Here is a 24,821-nt window from a genome sequence, read left to right as displayed (position 1 = left end):
CTTTAAACATCTAATGGTGACCGAGTGGCTTTAACGGGTTTATTTAGAGAAAAGGTCCTGGTTTGGGAAAAGGGACGGACGGGAGCAGCTGGAGGTTCTGCAGTGGGCGGAGTCAGAGTGGCGCTGCCGATCCGTGTCGGCATTGTTGGAGTGGAAGGCAGTCAGGATCATCAGCTGTTTACTCCACACACACACACACACACACACACACACACACACACACACACACACACACACACACACACACACACGAGTCGTGGTAATAAGATTACCAGATTACTGCAGCCCCTCCCAGCATCCCTGCGGAGCCTCAGTGGGTAATCCGGACCCGACCGAACCGAGCCGAGCCGGTTGCATGTCGTTCTGATCCAGAGGCGCTGAAAGCTTCCACAGAGCATCCATGCAGGGATGACAGATGAGCTCGGTTCTGGTTTGCAGTTCGGCCCATTTTCCCGTCGCTCTCCTGACCTTTCAGAGGAAAATCTGCAGATTTCTGTCTCATCCCTCGTTTAACTCCTGAGAAACCAAACTGGTTCTGTTCGGCCAGAGCCACAAACATGCAGCGTTCTGGGTTTTCTTCAGTGCTGGAAGGTTTAGTTTCATCCTGCAAGTTTAGACACATAAAAACTATAAACAGGAGTGAAAACTGAACACGAGGCTCGTAAATCTGGATTTTTACGTCAGAACTTTCCTGGTTGGTTTCATTGGGTCGGGAAAATTAAATTTTCTAACGTAGAAGAAACAATGAAGCCATTTTTCTGGTCCCGGTGTTCCTCCATCAAACGCAGAGATGCATTGTCTGCTGCAGGCTGTAAAAACTTAAATCCCCTGTAGACCAAAACTGCCAAAAAATATATTAAATGAAAAACACAAAAATGTAGTTTTTGTTTTACCTGCTCAACATTAAACCAGTTTTTAAAATAAAATCCACACAAAATTAGAGATCCAGAACATAGAACAGGGCTTCCAACTGTAAAAGAAAAATACACAATTTCAAAATTTTGGGGGTCTTCAATTGTTTTTAATTTTGTTGGCCAAATTTATTACATTCTTGAGTTTTGGTCACCGGCCAAACAAAATCATTTCTAGGGGCCCAAATGGCCCCCGGGCCACACTTTGGACACCCTGATCTAATGGTTTTCTAAAATTGGCCTTCAACTTTTCTGCATCAAAAATGAAAACTGCGAAGTTTGAGGCAAGGTTTTTTTTTTAAATATGAGAAGAAAGTCAATCATACAATAATAAATGAAAAATAATGAGAATAAAGTGGCAAAAATACAAGTGAAGTTGAAATACTGAGAATGGTCGTAATGACACGAGAAAAGGAAGTCGAGATAATATATAAAAAATTTTTACATTAAGGGAACAATAGCTGAATGTCTATTATAAATGTAGCTAATCGCAGACAGTGGTGTGGCATTTCCATTAAACAAGAAATTAAATTAAAAATCAATAAGTCATTAAAAACACCGTCTTCCTCCAACCACTTCCTGTCGGCGTCTTTGTGGTTTGGGTGAAAAATTTTTCCATTGCAGTTTTGTGAAAAAAAAAAAAAATTGATGCGACCAAATTAAATGCCTCGTCTTGGTGGCAACACTTCTTAATTGAAAAAACAATTTTTTTAAACTGTCTTGTTTCCATTAAGCAAATTTATTTTCAAATGTCAAACTGTGTAATTATAAAGTCAATGGAAACGCAGCTACAGAGACAATGAAGTCCAACCGCTCTGCTGTAATCCCGTCATAATCCTACCATCAATCTGATGAGGAAGGAAGTAAAACAGTTTGATTGTTTCGTTCTAAACTGGTTGTTTATGCTGCTAACTGGGACCTGAACTGGCTCCCAGTCTGAGGAGTTTTTTCCGCTGCAGCCATTTTCTCCTCCATGTTGTTTTTTCCCTTCATCTCCGGCTTTGATAAGGAGACCAGTGTCTTGCCTCCACACACACACACACACACACACACACACACACATGCTGGGTTGTTATTTGATTAGATTTGACACTCTGCACCCGGCAGCCATTGTCAGGACGAGGAGGAAGGGCAGGCCCGTCTCTCCTCCTCTTCCTCACAGCCAGCTCAGGTGTGGCGCTGCGGTTCTGGATCCACTTAGCTCTTATGTCAGCCGGAGCGCTAATTCCCCCTCATCCAATCAAAGCTCTCTAATCCCGACTGCAAACAGAGGCGGAACGGCCGCCGTCGCTCTGGCGATTGGATCCTCGTGTTTCCGGGTTAAACTTGACATTTTGACCAGGCGGGCGTCTCAGGATCCGGAGCCGGACCGGAGCCGAACCGGAGCCGGACCGGAACCGGACCGGAGCCAAACCGGAGTCGGACCGGAACCGGACCGGAGCCAAACCGGAGTCGGACCGGAGCCAAACCGGAGTCGGACCGGAACCAGACCGGAGCCAAACCGGAGTCGGACCGGAACCAGACCGGAGCCAAACCGGAGTCGGACCGGAGCCGGACCAGAACCGGACCGGAGCCAAACCGGAGTCGGACCGGAACCGGACCGGAGCCAAACCGGAGTCGGACCGGACTCGCGCTCCTGTTTGGACACAACAAAGAGACAATGTGAAATAAATCAGTTTTCCTGATGGTAATCAACAAGTTCTGGACTCTAACTGCAAAAACACAACATTACCAAGTATTTCATCTAGTTTTTACTGCAAATATCGTAGCACACTTGAAATAAGACAAAACTAACTTACAAGTACATTTTGTACAACAGTGTATTAGAAAAGAGAAGAGGAGTTAATATCCACCAAAAACCTCAAACATTTTATAGACAAAACATAAAATTCTAATTTTCAAGAAAAAAACCTGAAAAGATTTTGAGCTTGAAAATTAAAAAAATGTTCAACTTTTGGAAATTTTCTGAGCTCCAAAATGTAGAATCTTTTTACTTTTCAAGTTCAGAAAGTTTTCTTGTTTTTTTTTTTTATAAAAATTTCAGAGATTTTTTTTGAAAAGTTTATGAACTCAGAATTTTCCGCAGTATTTTTTCTCAAAAATTTCTGAGAATAATCTCAAAATTTTAGTTTTTTCTATCAAATTCGAGACTTTTCAACCTCAGAAATTTTCTTCTTTTTCTTAGAAATTTCTGAGATATATCTAGTTTTTTTTGTTATCTAAGAAAAATTGAGGTTAATTAGCAGAAACCTCACCCTCATTTTTTTATTTGCTAATTTTTGTATCTATAATGGCCCTAAGATGCCGCCGTACTTTTCAGACCAACAGAAGTGCCGATTATTTCACTTATTAAAAGACATTTTTCCTGATTTAAATGAAAAACTGTCGGTGGAACTAGTGCTATTTTTCAATCAGTATTGAGTTATGGACTTAAAATATGCTCCTGTCTTTGCTGAAAATGTACTTGTTAGTTTTGTCTCCTTTCCAGTCTAATGCGACATTTGAACTTGAAACTAGACAAGTGGTTAGATTTAGTGTTTTTGCAGTGTTTGGTGATGATAATTCCTGCTAATGTCTCCACAGCTCTGTGAGTTGTGTTATTGCTGCTGCTGCTGTAGATCAGTGTGAAGTTTTAATGGCACACCTTGGAGTGTAAATATGAAGAGCAGAGGCGTTAGGAGCGAATAAGAATAAAGTGATGGTGTTCCTGTGGTAGAGGGAACGCCTGCTGGCTAGTTTAGAGCTTTTTTACTTTCTGCTTTTCGCTGAATTGTTTTTTAAATGTGACGTTTTATTTCTACATGAAGAAAAACAGGTCATAGTAAATTATTTCCAGACCTTTTCTTGTCTTTAATACGACAGCCTGTTAGGGTCATTGTACATAGAAACAAAGAAAGATCTCAGAATTTTCCCCCCAAAATTTGGGAAGTTCAACATTTTAGACTTTTGAAAATTTTCATTACATTTTAAAAATTTGCAGGGATCAATCTCAAAATTTCTGAGATTTTTCTTGCAAATTTCAAATTTTTCAAACTGAAAAACCCTTGTTTTCTTGAAGATTTCTGAGACTAATCTCAAAATTTTAAATTTTTTTTCTAACAAATTTTCAAATTCAGAAATGACCTTGTCTCTAGAAAATTTCTGAGTCTTTAACCAGCAAATTTTCAGCCTTTCAAACTTAGAAATTTCCAGGGGTTTTTTCTAAAATATGTCGGATTGTTTTGGCAAACACACACACACACACACACACACACACACGCACGCACACACACACACACACACACATTTATTCATTTATTTATTTTTATCTATGACCCCAATACGTCGTCGTACTTTAATGAGACGTTAGTCCGTCACAAACAAATTTGTTACGATGTTATAAACCAATCGGTTGCAGAGTTTTTACATCCTACATTATTTATTTTAGTCATAATTTGCAGGATTAATGTCCCATTAAAGGTGAAAAGAGGTCTGAGCTGCTTTATTTTGCCTTTTAACAGCAATTTTTATTTCCGTTGCAAAGGAAACATTATGCTGAAGGTGTTAAAATCCCAAACTATGTGACTGCTGAGTGAAAAAAAAATGTCATTCTGGTTTTTATAGAAATATTAGAGACACAGGAATCTCGTTTACTTGAGTTTGGCTTGTGAATTCCTCTCAGCTCAGTTTCTGGTGTCTCTTTGCCAAATTGGAGGTTCGTCCTCCCGCGTAGCTGCAGGAATCTCTCCTCCTCAGAGAGATGGAGGCCATCAGTAACGTCTCTCATCAAAGCGCAGCTGCCGGTGACACAAAGCCGGCCGTTGTGCGGCAGCGACAGTCGCGGCGCTGCTCCGTCTCTGATGCAACAGCTCCGTGACAAGACCTGCTCTGTGCAGGGCGACTGATGGAGCGTCCAGCCTCCGCCTGGAGCCAGGTGTGTCTCTGTGAAAGTGAAAATACTGCTGATGGGAAAAACTTGAAGAAAACTGTTTAATTTTTTCATGTTTTTGTTTCCTTTCTTCATGACATTGTTGTTTATTATGTTGGTTATTTAATAAAGTGTTGAGCTGAAATGTAAAAGCAGCCGTTTGTCTTTCCTGCTCACCTCCTTCAAGATTTCTGGGGCATAAGTTGGGTGTAAACATCAGGAAAACACCAGATAGTCACTCTGTGCTTAAAATGCTGCATGAAAGTATTTACACCCTTTGCACTTTTTCATATTTCATCATGTAAAGCATCACACGTTTGGACAGCATGTGATGGCCTATGACACATGTGATAGACCAGTAAAAAAGAGGAATATAATTTATGGTTATCAACTGTTTTTTATAGATCGAAATCTGAACAGTGCAGTATCCAGTTCCTATTGAAATGAATCAGTTCTTTTTAAACTGGCTGAACTAGTTCTTGCTTAGAATTAACTGGACCAGAACTACCTAGTTCTGGTCCAGTTCCAGAAAATTACCCAGTAAAACATTAACAGCAATAACTTGGCTTATTTAACGTGTTAAAAGAGGGAAAACTTTAGTTCATTTAATTCACTCATTTATAAATGTCACAGTTTCAAGTAAATATTTAATTTGGAGCTAAATATTTAGCTTCAAACTTAACATTTAGATTGCCAATTAAATATTTATTTTTAATTTTAATATTTTGCTTACTAATTAGACATTTGGTTTGAGACTGTGACATTTATGCATGAATAACGTGTAAAGACCAGACAGACCTTTCTGGACTGAGATCCAGTCCGGATCCCCATGCTAACATTAGGCGATGCTAGCTGGGTGAGCTAACAAACGGAGGCAAACAGCCACAAAAAAACGGAAAAAACTGATTCAGCACATACTGTGCATAGCTTGCAAATTTAAAGTGTACCGCTAATATTGGCTAAATTTCTTTTTGTGAGGACGAGGAATATCATTTCGATTGCTACATTAGCTTGCTAACTTTGCTAACATCACTTACCTTAGTGACGCAGAAGTGTGACGTAGCCACCGCCATCTCTGAAAGCAAAATCTACTCGTCTCTACTGACCTATTTTGCGTCTCCCAAATAATCACTGCTCACTTTCTTGGAAACAGTTAATTTAACATCCAATCAAAGTTCAAACAAATTGGAGAATATTCTGGCAATTTCGTGATATTTCCACAGTTTTCTTTACTGACTCAAGACTCCTCAAAGTCCGAGACTGAGACAAGATTGAGGAAATCTTTTCCTCAAACTTTTCCATTATTTCGCTAATGTCAAAAAATATTTTGCAGTTGCATTGCTTTCATTAAATAATAAACACAATTAAAATAAAATCACACGAATAAGTTTGTTAATGTCATAAATCATTATAAAATACACAGACATCATCCTCCAACTACTTCCTGTCGTTTTCCTCTTTGTTTTGCCCAAGTGGCAACAGCCGGTTGTTTATTATGTGACTCCTGATGCAAAATAAGTTTTTCCTTTGCAGTTTTACCAAATAAACTCACCCAAGTGGCAAAACGTTATAGACACTACAGGCGTGTTTCCTTCAAGTTAATTTATTTTTAAAATGTCAAATTGCTCAATGATGGTTAATGGAAACACAACTGGAGATTTCTCAACTACAAAGCTCATCGTAATAAAACTGCATGATTCTGAAACCCAGAGCTCCAGATTTATTCCCCTGGTATTTGTCTCGTTTTGCAGGTTCTGTTCATTTTCCAGATTAAAGATGTCTCATTCCTGATGACTCCTGGGTGTTTTCATGCAGCCGGTCCAACATGGCGGCTTTGGTTTTCCTGATTAATAAGCATTCCTGCTGCTGGAGCGAGTCAGAGGAAAAAGCAATCTCTTCCTCATGTTACTGTAATCTCCAGCATGTGACCTCCCCTCAGCCTGATGACGGAAGGATGCTGGAAACCTGCGGGTCTCACCAAACCTGCCCTGCTCCACGCTGAGAGGATTTAGGGAGGAAAAAAACCACAAGAGCTCTGGGAAACATTACATTCCCGGGTAAATCCTCTCCAACTCGTTACCAAATCCTGGCTGCAGGGCGGCTAATCTCTAAAGTGAGACAGACCAGGTGCCAGTTTTTGTGTAATGGAATTGCTCAGAACATTAAGTGATTGCATCAACAATCTTCAGTCCTGATAAATTAGATTAGACTCAGAGGAATCCTGTTTGTGCACAAGCAAAGTTGAGCAAACAGACAGAAAAAAGGAGGAAATTTCCACCAAAAAATTTCAGAAATTTTGACATTAATCTTAGAAAATTTCCTAGAAAAAAACAAGGTTATTTCTGAATATGAAAAGATAAACATCTTCTAGAAAATAAATTGTCCCTAATCTCAAAATTTCTAAAAACATCTTGGAAATTTCAGAGTTAAAAAACTTGAAAATTTGCTAGAAAAAAACTCAGAAATGTTTAGATTAATCTCAGAAATTTTCCAGAAAACATCTTGGAAATTTCAATTTCAAAAGTCACAATTTTTTAATTTGGAATTTTTCTCATTTCCAAAGTCTTCTCAAATTCCAAAATGTCCTCTTTTTTTTCTATTTCTTTTTTTTTTTTTTAGGAAATTTCTGAAAAATTTCAGGGATATTTTTGACATTTTAAACTCAGAAATTTCAGAATATTTTATCTAGTAAACTTCTGAGATTAATCTAGAATATTTTCTACTTTTAATCTTGGAAATGTCCTCGTTTTTTCTAGAAAAATTCTGATTCTTAGATGGAAATTGACTCTTTTTTCCATTTAAACAGTTCTAACAAGCCAGAAACTTCCCTCCAGTCCTGTGATGAAACCTGCAGAAAGTTGATCAGTGACCTGCTGCAGAGCTTTCTGGGAGATGACGTCTGACTGCAGGCGGGAAGAAAGATGCAAAGTGGAGAAAAAGATAAAAATAACCATCTTAAATATTGTGCTTTTTTTAAACTATCTCCCTTTGATCAGATAAATGCAATAATTAAAATGTCTCAACCAAAAACAGATTCTAGATTACAGAGTATTTAACAACAGGTGTTGTGTTCATCTGCCAAATGTCGGCTGTAATATTTGAATTAGCTAAATCTGTGGGCCTGTCAGGTTCTGGTAAACTGCTCAATAAACTAAAATCACAGGTGGAGTTCCTCAGGGAACCACCAACGGTCCACTTTTATTTACTACTTCATTCAAACCACAGGTCTTTCTGATTTCTTGTTTTTAATTTTTTTTGTGGTCGTTCATACAACTAATTAAACTGAACGGAAATCAGACTTCATTGTGACTGAATTTTATCCAGCACGTCTCAAGTCCATTTATCACGTTGGATAAAATTTGACATGATCGTTCAGGATGCAAACGCCTTGAAAACGATCCTCCCAAAAATCCTCAGATTGGATTTTTGGGAGGGTAAACGGGTCGGATTCAGGCCGACTGCTGTGAAAACAGCGGATATGAGTTGCATTAGCCTGCTGGGTGAACGTACCTTCAATGCTCTTCTGTCAGAATTGAACAGCCAACATGTTTCTCTGCTGATGACATACAACTTGATACCTTTATTTATGCAGCAGACCTCGCCTATTGACATATTTCGGGATACTTTTTTTCCAAATTACTCACAGAAGATGTATTTCTGTGAGTAATTTATGTCTTTTTGTGTTGAACTTCCTGCCGTGTGAATGCTGCTCAACAGATAAATGAATCTCTTGTGACCAGGACAGGAGCCGGTTTCATGCAGCACACGCTGCATTCGGACGTGCCGTTTGCAAACGGTTTTATCTCCAGAACATTCTGGGATAATCGCCTCAGCAGGTCGTCTAAAGCTGGTTTGGCTTCTAATGAGTCGGTAAATTCAGTTTATTAAGGGGCAAGTTTCTCCAGCAGGGGCTCAAACGTCCCAAACAAAACGAGAGCAAATCAAACAGAATGAAGGAAATAAACGTCCAGTTTCCTCCGCAGAGCATCAGACATCAGGTAGAGCTGGAATAATTTATTCTCCATGGTTGTTTCAGGTCAAACACACCTGGATGGATATATTTTATTATAATTCTTGATTATAAGATAAAAAAATCTATAAAAAAGCAGAAAGTCTCATTTTTGCAGCAGACTTGAGTCCTTTGTATGTTTCCACCCTGAAACAAACCGGGTTTTAAAAAGTCCCGGTTTGGATCTCAGATCTCATTTCTCAGGAACCAGGAGGATGAATCCGTCTTTGCTCTTCTTGAAGTCCGCCACGTTCTGACCCGGTTTGGTTTCCACCGTCACGTTCTTGGGTTTCCCTCGCATGTGCAGCTGCAGCGCCGAGCGGCAGACCTTCACGGGAAGCAGAGCTTTTCTGATGCTGGGAGAAAAAAAACACAAAACTCCGTCTGTTAATCAGGAAACTGGAGATTCACATCACAGAGTCACTTAAAACACAAAACATCAACCGATCAAAAACTGTGTAGGACAGAAAACGGCTTCAGTACGACGGCGTGTTAGATGACTGCTGACTGCTTTCCTTATAAACTCTTTATGAATTCATGACATTCTCTCATGTTGTTGGTGTCTCTGAATACGATCCAAACTTCAGACTCCAATCAACTTCTCCCACTAAACATCACAGATTTAATCTCTGAAATTTCTCCATGAACTGATTGAAACGTTATTTTCCTGTCAGATTCTGACCAGAAGCTGAGCTGCTATTCGTGGCCACCTGAGTGTTTCTGAGAAAGTAACCGATCTGCTGCTGGTTTGGGTTTTTAAGCCAACTTGGCAAACATGGCAGCAGGCGGCTGATGAGTCAAATCAAAGTGTTTCTCGTCTCCCTCTCCCCCGGACGGACCGATTGGACCCGACTCCTCTCTGGAAGTTGGAATTAAAGTCCAACGTTTGGAAGATGAATTAGATTTCTGCAGATTACATAATTATAGATGTTATGCAACGGGTTTGGCATCCAGCTTCACCAGGTGAGTGCGTCACAGGAAAACATGTGAGAGGATTCTGGCTTCGTTTCATCCATTACTGCCTGCTAAGGCGGTGGAGTTTACTCAAAAACAGCCTCGGCTGCAACAAGAAACGCTGCAGTAGTTGGTGTCAGGTAATATTTTTCTGAAGAAATCCTCATTTTTTGTGAACTTCCTTCTGAGAAATGTCATTTTAAAAGGTGCTGAATTCATAGTTTCTATTTAAATTAATTAGAAACAGAATAATTCAAAGTCTTTAATCTAATTTGTCCAATAAGACACAACTTTAAGATACCACAAGTACTGTAAGTCCATTATTACCCCAACAATCCCCAATCAGGCCCAGCTTCATTCCTAAGGCTGTTTTCCTTCATGATGGTCGCGTAAACTTGGTTTGATTGGGATAAAACTTCAACATTTTGTACATTTTGAGCTGCTGTGGTTCTTTCTCTGTTCCCCTCCTGGCCTGTGGGGGCGCTGCACCAAGAACCACTGAAGGAAACGACACAAAACACTGAGAGCAACTTCCTTCTTCACAAAATGGAAACAAGATGGAGGCGTCAGATTTTAGCGGCTGGAGGATTTCTCTTTAGTCTTTGGCTAAAGACCAGGAGACATTTCTGCTGCTAGTGCTAGGCTAGCATGTTAGCTTTGGTTGTATTTACCCAGAATGCCCTGCTCTGTAGTCCACTTCCTGCTTCTGAAGCGGTCTCCGGTCCGCTTGGCGTTCATGCATACATTCAAACCGAACCAGAGTTCACTTCAACCAAAACCAGACCGAGGGTTGGACCAGAATTGGCTTTTTTGGTCCGTTCCATCTTCAGCGATTTCTGAAGATTGGTTTCTACAACATAGATCAGGGCACAAACTCACAGGATGGCAGAGAAGAGCAGCTAGCTGGGAGACGGCTGCCTTGCTCTAAACTGCACCCAGGATCTGGCTGTGCTGGTTGCTGAGAGACCAAAACAAAAAGTTCGTCATATGCGACGCATATCCATCTTCATCACAGCACTCTCTATGGCCCAATTCCATCTTTTCAACAGAAAAAAACATCAATCTGTGCCTCGTCCATATGTGGAATTAAATTGTATTCAATTGTTTTCAAAGTGTCTTCAGTCTGAATGTTCAGACGTTTTATGTCGATGTGAGAAATGCGTCATAATTCTGCAGCAGAAGAGGCCAGACAGTAAATCTAAACAATGGCTGGTAATGATAATACGAAGTGATGAAAGCAGTCAGTGAACGCATCACATCCCAACCCCACCACTCCTGGTCCAACTCCACAGCCAAGCAGAACCGGGTCAGAAGCTGCTGTCAGCTTTCTGTTAACCAGCTTCCTTCGTCTGCTGACCATCTGGTGGCCATGCTGTCACTCTCTGCAACTTTAAATCCATCCAGGGACGGCAGTGGCGCTCTCCACTGCTGCAGACACAGCTCTGCTAGATGGCATCTACGGTCGTCTGCGGCGAATGAGAGTCGCTTTGGGTCCAAATTAGTAGCATGAACGACCAAGCAAAAAATAAAAGTGGGAGTTGCTCATCAGAACCTGCTGTGTGAATAAAGTTACCAAATAAAAGAGAGCTGAATGTGGTTCCTTGAGGAACGCCACATTTGATCTAAGTTTGCTCAGACACACCGACTGTTCACTGAACCATCTGCCAAAAAACACATGAATAAGCAAATTTTTCACAGAAAAATCCACAAATAAATGGGTATCCATTGCAACATTCAGTAATCAGTCTGTAGACATATTGGAGTTTTCAACAATATTAATTAATTTAAATGTCTTCCAGATATGGTGCAGATGCTCCACTGTGGTCAGAGGTTTCCTACTTGCATTGATCTTTGAAGGTAGAGAGTGTAAAGTGGTTTTCATCCAGTCTGAAGTGGTTCTTAGATACGTAGAAGCTTTCAGTCATACATGAATACACACAAAGCAGCTCAGAGTGACTGGTTCTCTGCATCAACGCATTGCAGAACCACAGGAGAGTCTTCAGTGTCGCACAATGGATAAACATCATGCAAGACTTAAAGGAGCAGCAGAGAAAATCAGAGTTAACCATCCTGAGAAGCAGAAGCCAAACGCTTCCTGTGTTTCATAATAATTATGCCATCACATGTTGGAGAGCAACACTGCAGATGAGAGACAACGCTTGTCATATTTACCAGAACAAGAGACAGATTGTTGGCAAATATGAGTTTTATTCAACTTCTGTGTTTAGAGGAATAACTGATGACGGCAGTTCAAACCCTCAGCCTGAAACCTTGGATTAAAATTCAGATGATCCCATTAGTGCGTCCTGATCGAGAACTTTAAAGGAGTTTGTTTTATGACAGAAACAAAGTCGAAGTTATTTCCTGGTTGGTCTTTTGGGTCGTTTCCTCATCGTTCCTTCAATCCAGCAGCTGAAGTTCAGTCAGGATGGACGGAGAGCATCCAGGCACCGCACGTTACTTTTCGGCTGTATTGAGGTTCAGACTTTGACTAGACCATTCTTTATTGGTTTAGCTTCAACCTAAATCATCCGTTTGATTCACCATCCCATCAAAAAAAGGTTTAGTTGAGACCAAACCACCAAATAAAAACTTTTATCCTCCAGTTTTTGGTAGGAGGATAAAAAGAGAGAAAAACGATAAATCAATGGAAATGACTGAGCTCGTTTTAATTTATCATGTGATTATTGATTTATTGTGATATATCTTGTTAGTGATTTGTTGTCCAGCCTCAGGTTAAAGCCTGGTACTGATTAGGAGAGATTTAATTTATGGAAGCAGATTTTATTGAGGGGTATCGTAATAAAGCTGCCCTAGTTTATTATTTGAAAATGTTTGTTTCTCTCCAGAGTTGAGTTCCCTGTAAATCTTGAGGACTCCTGACTTCGAAGCAGGTTGGGTTTTCAGGTTTATTTTTTGTCACTTTTCATGTTCAAACGGTTGCATCTGTCTTCTCTGATTTCAGACGGTGTGTGAGCGCAGCGGGAGTCGATGCTCCGACACGGCCGCCGCTCTGACAACCAGATCACTGGAGCAGGCGAAGCTGCAGACAGAACTGGGGCAAAGCAGCAACTCCTGCAGGAAACATCAAACCCGACCGACACCAGGAGGCGAAAAGTCGGGCAGAGTGGAGCATCTCACGCTGGAGAGAATCTCTGCTAGAACTGGTAGTTATTCCACACTGGGATGGTCATTATGCAGTTTATAATGACTGCATGAGAACCACTGGCCTTTGACCCAGTGGGTCGTTACGGCCCGGTTAGACACAAAACAGCCCTGGAGCCGCAGAGTCAACAGATAATTCATCCACCGAAATCAGAGGAGAGGAGAGAACCCACCGACCGAACTCAAGTAAAAGTTTAAAGTATCCGTCCAAGAAAAACTAAAAAAGTATTTGGTAAAAAGTCTGCTCAAGTACTGAGTAACTGATCAATCATTTAATATTTAAAAATGTCATCATCAGACAGAACAAAATGTAAAGTTATGTGGAAATGTTAAAATTTTAAGGAACAAATTGCAATAATTCATATAAGTAACAAAAAACAACAAAATTGGGCAAAAGAAAATGTTTCCAAATCAGTTTCTTTCAATAAAAAAACGTATGAAATGTTAACAAAGCTGCAGGTGTGAGTCTGTGTCTGGTGAGTTTTGGTTAAAACATGTTAGTTGTTCATTCAGTGGGAAGAAAATACAGAAATTTTACTCAAGTAAGAGCAGAAATACTTCACAATGAAATTACTCAAGAAAAAGTAAAAACTGTGGCGCAGTAAACAAACATTGAATATATTTGTCAAACGTCCAGAAGAAAGAATACAGCAGCTTGTAAATCCTGCAGCACTTTGTTTTCAGACAGTGACGACTACATCAAACTTTTATCGTCACTCAGAAAGGAAGCACAAACATACATCCTGACAGAAACTGAAACACTTGAAACATACGGCATGTTTCAGGTGTTTCAGTTTCTGTGTCTTGTCAGCTGTTGACCACTGTTAGCACCAAGCTAACGTCACCTAATATTAGCATCATGCGCTGGAATCGGTGGCGTCTCGGTCATTGATGACTCGGGATTTATTTCAAGGCCAGTCAAGACCTCAACTGTGGAAATATCATTAAACTGCCAGAATAATACATGCTAAATGTTAGCAAAGCTAGCTAGCTAATGTTAGCAAATTGTCTCGCTAACAAAATTCTTTACCCCGGCCTCACACAAACAGGTTTAGTCAATACTATCAATAAATATTAAGACACCAGTGTAGCGTATACACTATGTTTTAGGGAAGTATTCTCTGTTTCTTGTCAGCTGTTTGCCACTGTTAGCTAGAGCACCAAGCTAACGTTACCCAATATTTGCATCACGCGCTGGAATTGGTCTCAGCCCTAAAAGCTTTGGTCTCATTGCTCTCTGGTCTTAATCTCGACTTGTAATACATTCACAAGCAGCAGAATGGGACTCAGATCAGGTTTTCTTTGTAATGTGACCCATATTCACTGTTCCTCTGTAGTCTGAACGGCCCAATCCAAATCTTTTCACCAAGAAAAAAATAAAATCAGATTGGTACCACTTCCAAATGTGGAACTAAATTCTATCCGATTGTTTTTTTTACATTTTTGTTGCTAATGTGAGACTTGTGTTATAATTCTGCACCAGAAGAAGCCAAATATGGTAAATCTGGATGTAAACAACGGCTGAAGTTATAATTATGTCTGTGTCAGTGAACACATCACATCCCAGTCCTGTTGGTTCCGACTCCATCGACAGCGGCGGCCATCATCACTTCCATCATCGTTCTTCTTCTGCATTTCTTTGGGCTGGTAGTCAGTCCTCCTGACCAACATATCTCTTCTGGAGAAAAGAAATGAGAAGAACCTGCTCTGCGGTTTGTGCGTCTCATTGGTTCTGGATGTTTGTTGATGAGTTTTGACGGAAAGCAGAAGTTTTGTCCAGCCTGCGGTCGTTCTGCTGATCCAACCTGACCAGCGGGTTGCAGCTTTTCATTTAACCATCAGGTCACTTAGCAGGAAAAGTTAGCAGCTTTTAGGTCTCACTTACTCTTCAGCGGAGAGTCCACCAAACCCAAAATACAGTTATGAAAAAAGTAAGTACACCCCGTTACAGTTCCAGAGGTTTTCCGTCAGGATGTAGCTGATCTGGCGTTACAAGCTTGAATCAAACCTCTAGTGTCCAAAAAACAAAAAATTTAGACAAAGATGAAGCCAAAGCAACAAGGGATGATGCTAAGAAAAGTAAGTACACCCTCTTTGGGTTCCAAGGTTTAACATAAAACAACTGATCTGATGTTTAGAAGCTCCTAAAAGGCTTAATTTAAACAAAGGTGACGCCTTCAGCAGCAACCACTGCATTTCAATCACATTTCAACCTGAACTTTGACTAGACCATTGCACCTTTGATTTCAATTAATGTTCAGCCATTCTGCTGTAGATCTGCAGAACGGCTGACCTGAATGATGGAAAGAAGTTCATGATGTTTGGAGATGACCTGCCGACCCGTCCCAGACGGATCGGCAGCCATTTTTCTCCAGGTAATGAACATCAACAGAAAGCTGTTTGGGAGAATTTAGGTTCCCAGATAGATTCAACTCTGTCCAGACCCGCCTGTCTGTAGCGTCGGATCAACTAGCGCTGCATTCAGGCACAGCTGGGAAACCAGGATGTCTAACGATCAAAACAGCTCCATCATCCCTTAAACAGGTTTTATTTGAAAATATTGACTCAGTTTTACGTTGACGGTTATATTTTATAACTTTCATTCACTGAAAATAACCAGGTTGGTTCAATACTTTCCATTTTTTAAAACGCACTTTACTAAAACACTCTCCTTATGGAGAGCTCATCGATATGTTAATTCATCTCTAAGCACTTTATAAATCATTAATAAATGTTTATTAAGCCTTAAGGGCGTGAAGGAGACAAAATCTACCAGTTTCTCCCCAAATCTGTTCACTTACATATTTTATCAAAAGTTGCTACAATAAACATTTCAGACCAACTTGTAAGCACAGTCACCAGATGTAAATCTGATTTCTTAGCACATAGTTTCCATCTCACCCTTAATTAATGCATAATAAACAGTTATTACTGATTTACAAAGTACTTAGAGATAAATTAGAGACACATCTATGAACTTATTGTAAACTGGTACCATAAAATCAAATTAGCTTCATGTAAAATGTTGTTTTTTTTTACCAAAGTGAACAGAAATCATGATTTTGTGGTCCTGGTCTGATCCGTGAAGCCCAGCAGGCGTCGACGGGTTCAAACAGCTTTCACGCTCACAGAGGAAACGACGGCTGCGTTCGCGCAGAGGAACCGCGGCGGCGCCTGAAACGCTTCAGGGTCGTCTCCTTCCTGCTCCGTGCTGCGCTGCACCGGTGCAGTAACTGATGCAAGCAGAAACTGATGATTAGTTTCAACAAGAATTAAGATTCTTCTCTTTTTCTGAGAAACAAAACTTTGATTTTTTAACCAGCTGTAAAGCAGAATCAGCAGAAATAAAACCTGCAGTAGACCAATCCCTGTTTGTTTGACTTCATTTCAAACATTCAATCTGTTTGAAAAGGAGGCTGGAACAAGATCAGGTCCTTCTGTATCCATCTCACTTCTTTATATATTATTTAAAGAAAATAAATTAAAAAACAAAAATTAAAAACTGAAAAAGAAAAACTAAAAACAATAAATAGAAAATAAATAAAAATAGTTTTGCACAGACAAGAAAAATCTGTTTCCCGTCTGAATTTTGATTAATAAACTAGTTTATTATTTAAAAAGTTGATTGTTTTCGCTGCAGGAGTCCAACAAACAGGATTCTCCTACAAAATAAAACCTGGGAGAATATTTGGCAGAAAAGTGAACATATTTAGATTTTTATGGTTTTTCCACTTTCTGTTTATTTTTTGCTAAAACAAACATATTTTCTCTCCAACGTTTTACTCTGATCCACCTGCATCCTAGCCAGCGCCATGGAGGCCGTCTCCAGGGCAACAGCCTGGGCCAGGCGGCGGCCAGGCGCTCGGGCAGCGGACCGCCCCGCAGGTCGTCCACCGCCATCATCAGGAGCCGCCTCATCGGCCCCAGCAGGCGCCACTTCCTGTCTCACTTCGGAGAAACATTCTGAGAAAAATGACTCAGAAAATATGACTTCAGTCGCAGCGCGGCGGCTCCCTCTGCTCTGATGCATCCAGTCACACTCTGATTTTAACCTCTGAATATTATAATTAACTTTGTAAACCTAAAGGCTCCGTTTGAGTTCCTGCCACCACATGACTACAACCTCTTACAGCAATTATTTGTCATGTGTTTGTTTAGAGCAGGACAAAGGGGCTGCAGGGAGGCCCACAGTGGGAACAGTGTGACAACGGGAACAAGACGATTTACAGCAAGTCACCGCTGGGATAAATAACCAAAACACAGCATGAAGGGAGGCAGTAATCCGAGTTCAAACTGACCTAAATGTCACGATGTAAGACAGAAAACTGAGTCTGATATCATGAAAGAGACATTTGGTCACAAGTGACGCTGAATTATTCACTGAAATGCAGCAGGAAGTCGGCCAGTCGGCAGAGGAGCTGGAAAGAAACCGCGGCTTTCCAGGGAAAAACTCCGAAACAAGGCGGAGCTCTTCCTTCATCCGTAAATCCACAGAAATCTGTATTTACCACTGATACGGGCAGTTATGTTAATGTGTTACACGACATTATGTAACATTGTCAAGTTTTCCAATAAAACTAACGATTATTTTAGTAATCAATTATTCTGACAATTAATTCTGGCGATTCATTAGATTTGGCACATTCTACAGATTTTCCACTTAACCAATAAAGCCTTTTTACACTATATTAGAAATATATTAAAATATGCGAATAAATTATTAGTCCATAATTAAGTAAGAAAATAATCATTTTATTGCATAAATGCAGCAACAATTTTCCTTCAGTGACTTGGAACCGTGAGTTTGAGGAGTTTTGGGTCAAACATATTCACTGAAAGGTTTTCTTTATCTTACATAGAAAATGTGTATATATACACACACACACACACACACACACACACACACACACACTGCACAGTTTTGGTTTAATTACGACTCTGAATCTTGTTTTTCAGCAAAGTGTAAAAAACTTTATCCAGTCTAAAAAGAGGAAAAAGAGTCAAATATTCAACTTTGATTCCAAGAATCAGACGATAAAATAACTTCAAATACTTTACAGGAGCTTTCGATTCGTAATCCACCTGGATTGTGATCAAACACTTTAATAATCATCTGATAACAGATGAGGGTCTTATTTCACATAAACTACATGCATTAACCTGAGTCTGATCATAATGACTGAAACTAGAGCCTGAACTCTGAGGTGGGATAAAACTCAGGAGCAACCTGGGCGACGGCAGTGAGGAGGAAAGACCGACAGCGAGACGAAAACATCCAGGACAGACGCTGAGGGACACGAGCGGCTATTTCAGGACCAGGATGACGTTTTGCATGACCTAAAAATTAATTTAGAAATAAGAGGAGCTGATTTTCCCACAGCTTTTTCTGTCCATCAAACTGTCAAGATCAAACCTCAAAGTCACCAAGTTCTCCACTTCAATGCTCCTCTCATCTGCTTTGGGGTTAATCAAATTACGCTTCCTGCTGCTCCGGGAAGGGAGGGCTGACCCAGAAGCTGCTATTAATGCAGCGAAGATCCAGGTCTCTCCATATTTATAAATTAAACCGCTGATGTCGAGGCGCAGGGAGGAGAAGGAGATCATTTATGCTGCTGCCCATAAATCCGTCTCTTTCTGGTGTTTTAAAGCCCAACAGCTGCTTTCTGGAAAACCAGAACCAAAAGATTTTCTTTAAAAGCTGCAGCAATCTGAAGGATGTAGGAGTTCCTCAGGGCTCTGCTCCAGACACTGGAGTTTTCCCAGGAAATAAAGATTTGCTTTGAAGACATTCATGCATTCATCTCCCTGCTGGAGAGCAACAAGCTTAGTGGCACCATGGTTTGTGTATTTTAATGACTGGCCATCAAATAAACCTAATAAATTAAAAAAACTGATTTAAAAAACAACAAACATGTTTTTGATTAAAAAAAACAGTTTTTCATCCCTATCAAATTGGTGTATTTCTCAAAACTGAAATGAATTTTTTTTTTTAATCATGAGTCGCGTGATCAATAGCCGGATGTTACTACTGGCAGAGACGATGAAGAGGTCGACCGGTTCTGGATGATGGATGGTTTGGTTTTCTCAGCATCGGTTTATAAAACGCTGAGTCATTCCTACGAGTTGAATCCATCGCTCTTCTGGAAAATGGCCGACTACAATCTCCCCAAAGAGCAGCATGGGTAGTAGCTCCCAGTAGGCGGGGCCTGATGCCCCAACGCCTGAATAAGACGCTGATGTTTAGCTGATAAATGAGTAGCACCATAGATGAACTATTAAAATAATCTCATAACTGTTTACATCTGTTGACACCTTATTTTTTAATTGAATTATCAAGTGCAAAAACATTCCTGTGTGATTTTTTATTTAGTTTCTTGTGAAATTGTGTATTTTCAACATTAGCGAAGTTTTGCGCTCATTTGTAGTGAAAACGAAGCTCATTTTGGATTTTGGTTGATTAGCAACTAGCTTGTGATCGACTGTGCTTCTTTAAAGGCCCCCTGGAAATGAAAAGAAGGGTTTCAGTGCTGTCAATCATCCTCCGTGTGGTGCTGCTCATCCCCGTCTCCCACTCTGCTTTTTTTCTGCTATGCAGCAGCTAGCATAGCCTGTCATGAATGCTAAGCTAGTAGACAAAGCTCCTGACAACAGCAGATAAATTGTTTTCCTGTTGTTTCTCTGTCGCTGGCATATTTAGCAGCGAGTACATGAGGATGACTGACAGCGCTAAGCCCCTCCTCCTGGCTCTGATTGGTTGTTTTTGGTGCATCTCTTCAGACGCCAGTAGCATCTCAGGGAGGAAATCAAGCTTCACAGATTTTCTGTCTCATAACATGTGAAGGTGCCAGTTGTAACAGATATTTTATGTTTTATAAAGTTACATACTGCAGCTTTGAAACCAGCATATATGATTTAAAAAATATCCCAAAAATAAAATAATTACTAAAAAAATATAGAAAAGAAAGAAACTAATAGATAATACTTGCTGTGCAGCCGTATGAGCTAAAGATGTGAATATTAATTTAAAGGAAAGGCTTCATTAGCCGAGTTCCCAAATTGGCCGTTGCATAAAGAAAGCTGCTCAGCCTTGGAGGGCCGAGCCGATCAAACCCTAAATCCTGCTTCCAGCAGACCCTCCAGCTGTCCCAGCAGATGGTCCGGCCCCCACCGAAAACACACAACACCCCCAGCATACCGACGGACAGCCAGACACGCGGCCCGCTCCGATTCAGGAGCCGGACCAGAACGCAGCCAGACGACGAGGAAGATGGAAGATGACAAACTGGCGTCCAACCAGATAGCAGCAGCTTTGAAGTTTCACCTCCGGAGCCAACGCTGACCCAGTTCTGCAGAACCGAACCTGGGCGGCTCCGAGAAGCGAGTCGCAGCCGCAGTTTGGAGCCGTGACCATCTGAGGTCAGTCGACTTCAGTAACAGAAACAGGAAACATTATGTTAGAACTAGACGTGAAACTCCATCGACATGTTTAATCAAGTTAAATTCCCAGCCCCAGTAAAAAGTCATTTAGTGTTTCGTTCTTTTACAATAGGAAGATTAAACGTGTTTAATATCCAGTGCAGATGGAAAAACTTTTTAAATTGTTACTTTTGTACACAGCAAAGTTCCTCTGACCGCTGAGCTTCAACCTGAAGTGACGCAGTCTGGGGCAGAGTCTGATTTCCCGACAGAAGGAAACGCAGCGGAGGTTTTCTGTGCTTCATCATCCTCCTCCTCCTTCGTCCTCTCCCACATGCTCACGCTCTCTTTTAGCTCACCATCCCCTCCAGCTTCAACTCAGTCCCGTGAGTCTCCCACAGAGGTCACGACCCCTGCACTCACCGCAGATGGTGGCACAAAGACGAGCTGCAACGAGTCCCTGAAGGTCGACTCCCCTCTGAGACGCCCGCTGCAGCTGCTGCCGGTCCTCTCAGCCCCAAACCCCACAAATAAAACACTCAAAAGCCAAACGGCGTCTCGACTCGGCTACGTTGACTCAGAAAAGTGGGAACGCAATCAGGCACTTTAGATGGTGCAGTGAAGTGAGTCATCTGACCGAGCAGCCTTTCACCTGCAGCCACGGCGACATTTAAAGGACAATTATGATGCAAAATGTGAATTTTGCATAAATGTGGGTCCATTTGGGTCTCAACTGCTTCTAAAAATAATCCAAAGGTTAAAAAAAAAAAAAAAAAAAAGAAGAATGGCAAATTTTTGGCAATAAATTAATGTTTAGAAAACGAGAAATTTCAAAAACTCAGCTGTTAAGTCACACTGTGGCGTTACCTAGCAACCCAAGCAGAACTCCACCCGTTACCTAGCAACCCAACCACTTGGGTTACCTAGCACCCAAGTGGTTGCTAGGTAACCACTTGGGTTGTTACCTAGCAACCCAAGTGGCGCTCCATTTCGTTTGGTCAGCTGGTTTTACTGCTGCTTGTGCTGTACAATGGCTGCTGGAAAAGACAACACTTAATGTTCAGAAACTACTTGCTGCATAATTGTTGGTTGTGATTCAGGCTCTACTAATGCTTTTCAAAGATGTATGGTTGTATAATTGTGCATCTGTTTGCAGCCATTTTCATGTACGAGTGTAAATGGTGAGTTGTGGGCGTGGCCAGCAGCAGCTTAATTGGACTTAAAAACAGATCATTCTGAATTCACCAAACTAAAATCTCATTATCTAAGAATGTTTTTTTTTTTTTTGCAAAAAATTAAATGAGTAAGTTTTGTATCACTCATAGATCTATCCTAACCTGTTTAAGGAAGCCTTACAGGTCGCCTCTAAGGTAAAATGCATTTGAAAAGTCCTGCTGCCCAGAAGGATTGAATCATTTCTGGGGAATCAAATTAAAATTCCCACCTAACATGTTGTTCTGTCTCCTCGGTGCGTCACTTGCAGGACTTGGAGGATTAATGCAGCAGGGGGCTGCAGGCTGGACGGCGCCTCAGCAGGCAACACTTACGACAACACGGCGAATCAGTCTGCGTGGCGTGAAAACCCACGCCGTCCAGGTCCAGCGGAGACGAGTGACTCGGATTTATGACGAATGTGTTGAATGTCAGAGGAGCTGAGTTGTTACTCTGCTGTTATTCTGAGCAGGACTCACACATGGAGGTGATAAACAGCATTTATGTAATAATGCTGTTGTGTTTGCAGATTTGTTTCTGTTCACTTTGTTCATGTTCCAATATCTGATTCACAGAGCAAAAAGCAACAATAATGTAATGGTGCAAATTCACCATGAAGGGCAGCAGGTTCTGATCGGGTTTGCTCAGTGATGAGTCCTGAAGTGTCCCCTAATAATAAATATTAGTTCTAACGCTAATGTGCTAATCATAAATATTAACTCCACCAACACTGAAGCGTTGATCATAAACATTGGCTTTGCTTAGGCTAAAGGATTATATCAACATTCTGCTTAAAGCAAGCTAATGCTAAAGCGCTACATCAACAGGCTACTTAATGGAAGTTTATGACATATATATGCAACAAAAAGCATCTTTCTGCAACATTTCCATCTCCTAACGACAAAACTAATCACCTGCAGAGAGAATCAGGTGGTTTCGGGAAAGCTGAGGTCAAAGTTACAGGAAGCTAAAGACCATTTTCTTTGCATTTCGGTATTTTCTTCGCACTCACAAATAAAAACAGCAACGAGACGCATTTTCAGGCGGAGCTAGTGAGTGAAGAGAAGCAGAATGAGCTGGTACTGACCGAATGAAGTGATCCACCAGCGCTCCGACCAGTTCTCCCACTCGGTCCTGGTTGGGGCAAAGCTCGCCTTGCTGCAGACACAGCAGGACGTCGTCCTGGGAGGACATGTGCAGCGCCACCATCTGGTCAGCCCCGCTGGTCACGCTCAGTCCTGTAAACTGTCAGAAACAAAACAAACTCATTGACAAAGGTTCGTAAAAACTGAAAAACGGTGAAACTTTGTCATGAATCACAAAAAACATATTTTTTCTAATCAGGCATGAAAAACAGCTTTTTGTCTGCATCTGTTCAGTTTTTCCACAAAATTCTCACAAAATCAACAGATTCACTGAATTTTTCACTCCAATGCATAATTATGAGTTTAGTGGAAATTGTCTGGAAGAAATGGTCAAAAGCACCGAGTAACAGTGATGTTAACTCCGTCCTGCAGGTGGCAGTATTTCCTACTTCTACTCTGTTGCCTTGATGTCAAGTTATAGTCTGTGATAAATGTTCAATTGGACAGAAATTATCTCTGGTTCTGTGAAAATATCGCAAAATTCATTGAAAATATTCCTTAAGTACAAACAAAACAAAATCCTGAAGGAACTGAATAGTAGCTGACATACAGCGCCCTCTACAGGCATTCCTGGTGAACAACCAGGTATAAATGTGTCCTTCAAGTTTATCTGAGTATCCAGGAAACTTTACTGACTCTTTAGAGGCCAGTTTCTCTCAGCCACTATTTAATTTAGCAAAAATAAGAGAATTTATCCTTAGATTGAGAAATGTGAGCAGATTGTCACAATAAAAAAGCTGCTGCTGGTTTAATCACATCTACAGTTGGAGCAATAATTACAGACTAAACCAACTGGATAAAGAGCGTTAAAAACATGGTTTTCCTCCATTAAATCTGAAAAACAAATGTTATGATATTGAAGATTAGATTATTTAACTCCATCACTGCCAACATTGTGGAGGACGTCCCACATGCGGCCCCCGAACCGCACTTTGGGCACCGTTTCAAGGCGAAGTGGGACCAGATTCGGCCGGCGGTTCAGGTGTGGCAGAGCAGCGAGAAACTGTGACCCAGTTAGAGAAACGCACAGATTTACTGAAGGAGGAGAGAAAGTGGGAGCTGGTAGAGAACGAGACAGAGTGGATTATAATCCTCTTACAGATCACTCAGGTTAATCCAGACAGGACAACAATGAGCTGGATGTCCCCGAGACGTCCAGGCCGACCCGTTCCCTCAGCGCTTATTCAGCGCTTTCTAACCCATTTCCTCTCCAATCTGAAGCTCAGTTTAAATATCAGACAATAAATCTCACATTTCAGGTCCAGATTCTCCACAAACATTTTATGAGTTTTAAAGCCTTTTATGAACTGATCACCAGCAGAGCTGGACTCTTATCATCCAGGTGACTTAACGCAGCGCCAGGGTGGGAAGACAACAGCAACTGGTGCCACATGGGAAGGGTCAAAGGTCGTCTCAAAACAATTTAAAAAAGAAATTAAAAACAAAAAAACTTCTGAAGAAAATAAATTAGAATTAGAAGAAATGTAAAAAAAAAAAAAGGAAAGAAATTAAAAACAAAAAATTAAAACAATGAAATGTTATTGGCAGCTGCCAACCTTCCCAGCAGATTCAGCACAACGTCAGAAACTCCACAGCTCCATCTGACCCTACAGGCCTCAGGCCAAAGGTTAAAGGTCAAGACCCAACCAGCATGGATGCTCGGTAGGGTGAAGGAGAAAGTCTCTTCTCTCTAGAAACAAGATGGCCGCTAAATTTGTACTAAACAGAGAATATCTTATCAATATAGTTTTTATTATTATTATAATATCAACTAAGTACGGTGGTGGAGGGGTGATGCTCTGGGATTGTTTTCTACAGCCACAGGATGAAAAGTTCAACATGATTCTTGGTGATTTACTTCCAGACTGAGTTGATGCTGCTGAGAAATAAACTGAAGACGACGACTTTCTTTAAATAAAACATTTCCAGTAAGGAACCAGAACCAGAACCAGAGACGGTTTCTGTCCAGGTTCAGGAACCAGAACCAGAACCAGAGACGGTTTCTGTCCAGGTTCAGGAACCAGAACCAGAACCAGAGACGGTTTCTGTCCAGGTTCAGGAACCAGAACCAGAACCAGAGGTGGTTTCTGTCCAGGTTCAGG

At 40.9% G+C, this 24,821-nt stretch overlaps 1 protein-coding gene across 2 annotated transcripts in view; it reads right to left on the bottom strand.

Moving 5' to 3' along the window:
- Positions 1 to 8,812: 8,812 nt before the first annotated feature.
- myo1g (myosin IG) overlaps positions 8,813 to 24,821 on the bottom strand; it is a 49,052-nt gene continuing 33,043 nt past the window's right edge. For both annotated transcript variants that reach the window (XM_007560035.2, XM_016675367.1), the window contains 2 exons: positions 22,662 to 22,819; positions 8,813 to 9,183 (listed from right to left, as the gene is read on the bottom strand). In XM_007560035.2, the coding sequence (XP_007560097.2) occupies positions 9,021 to 9,183; positions 22,662 to 22,819 (321 nt within the window). In that variant the 3' untranslated portion in view covers positions 8,813 to 9,020. The remainder of the gene's footprint in view (positions 9,184 to 22,661; positions 22,820 to 24,821) is intronic.

The sequence above is a fragment of the Poecilia formosa genome, unplaced genomic scaffold, assembly GCF_000485575.1.
Source record: "Poecilia formosa unplaced genomic scaffold, Poecilia_formosa-5.1.2 Scaffold112, whole genome shotgun sequence".
Taxonomy (NCBI): domain Eukaryota; kingdom Metazoa; phylum Chordata; class Actinopteri; order Cyprinodontiformes; family Poeciliidae; genus Poecilia; species Poecilia formosa.
This window is presented reverse-complemented; position numbering and strand designations above follow the sequence as displayed.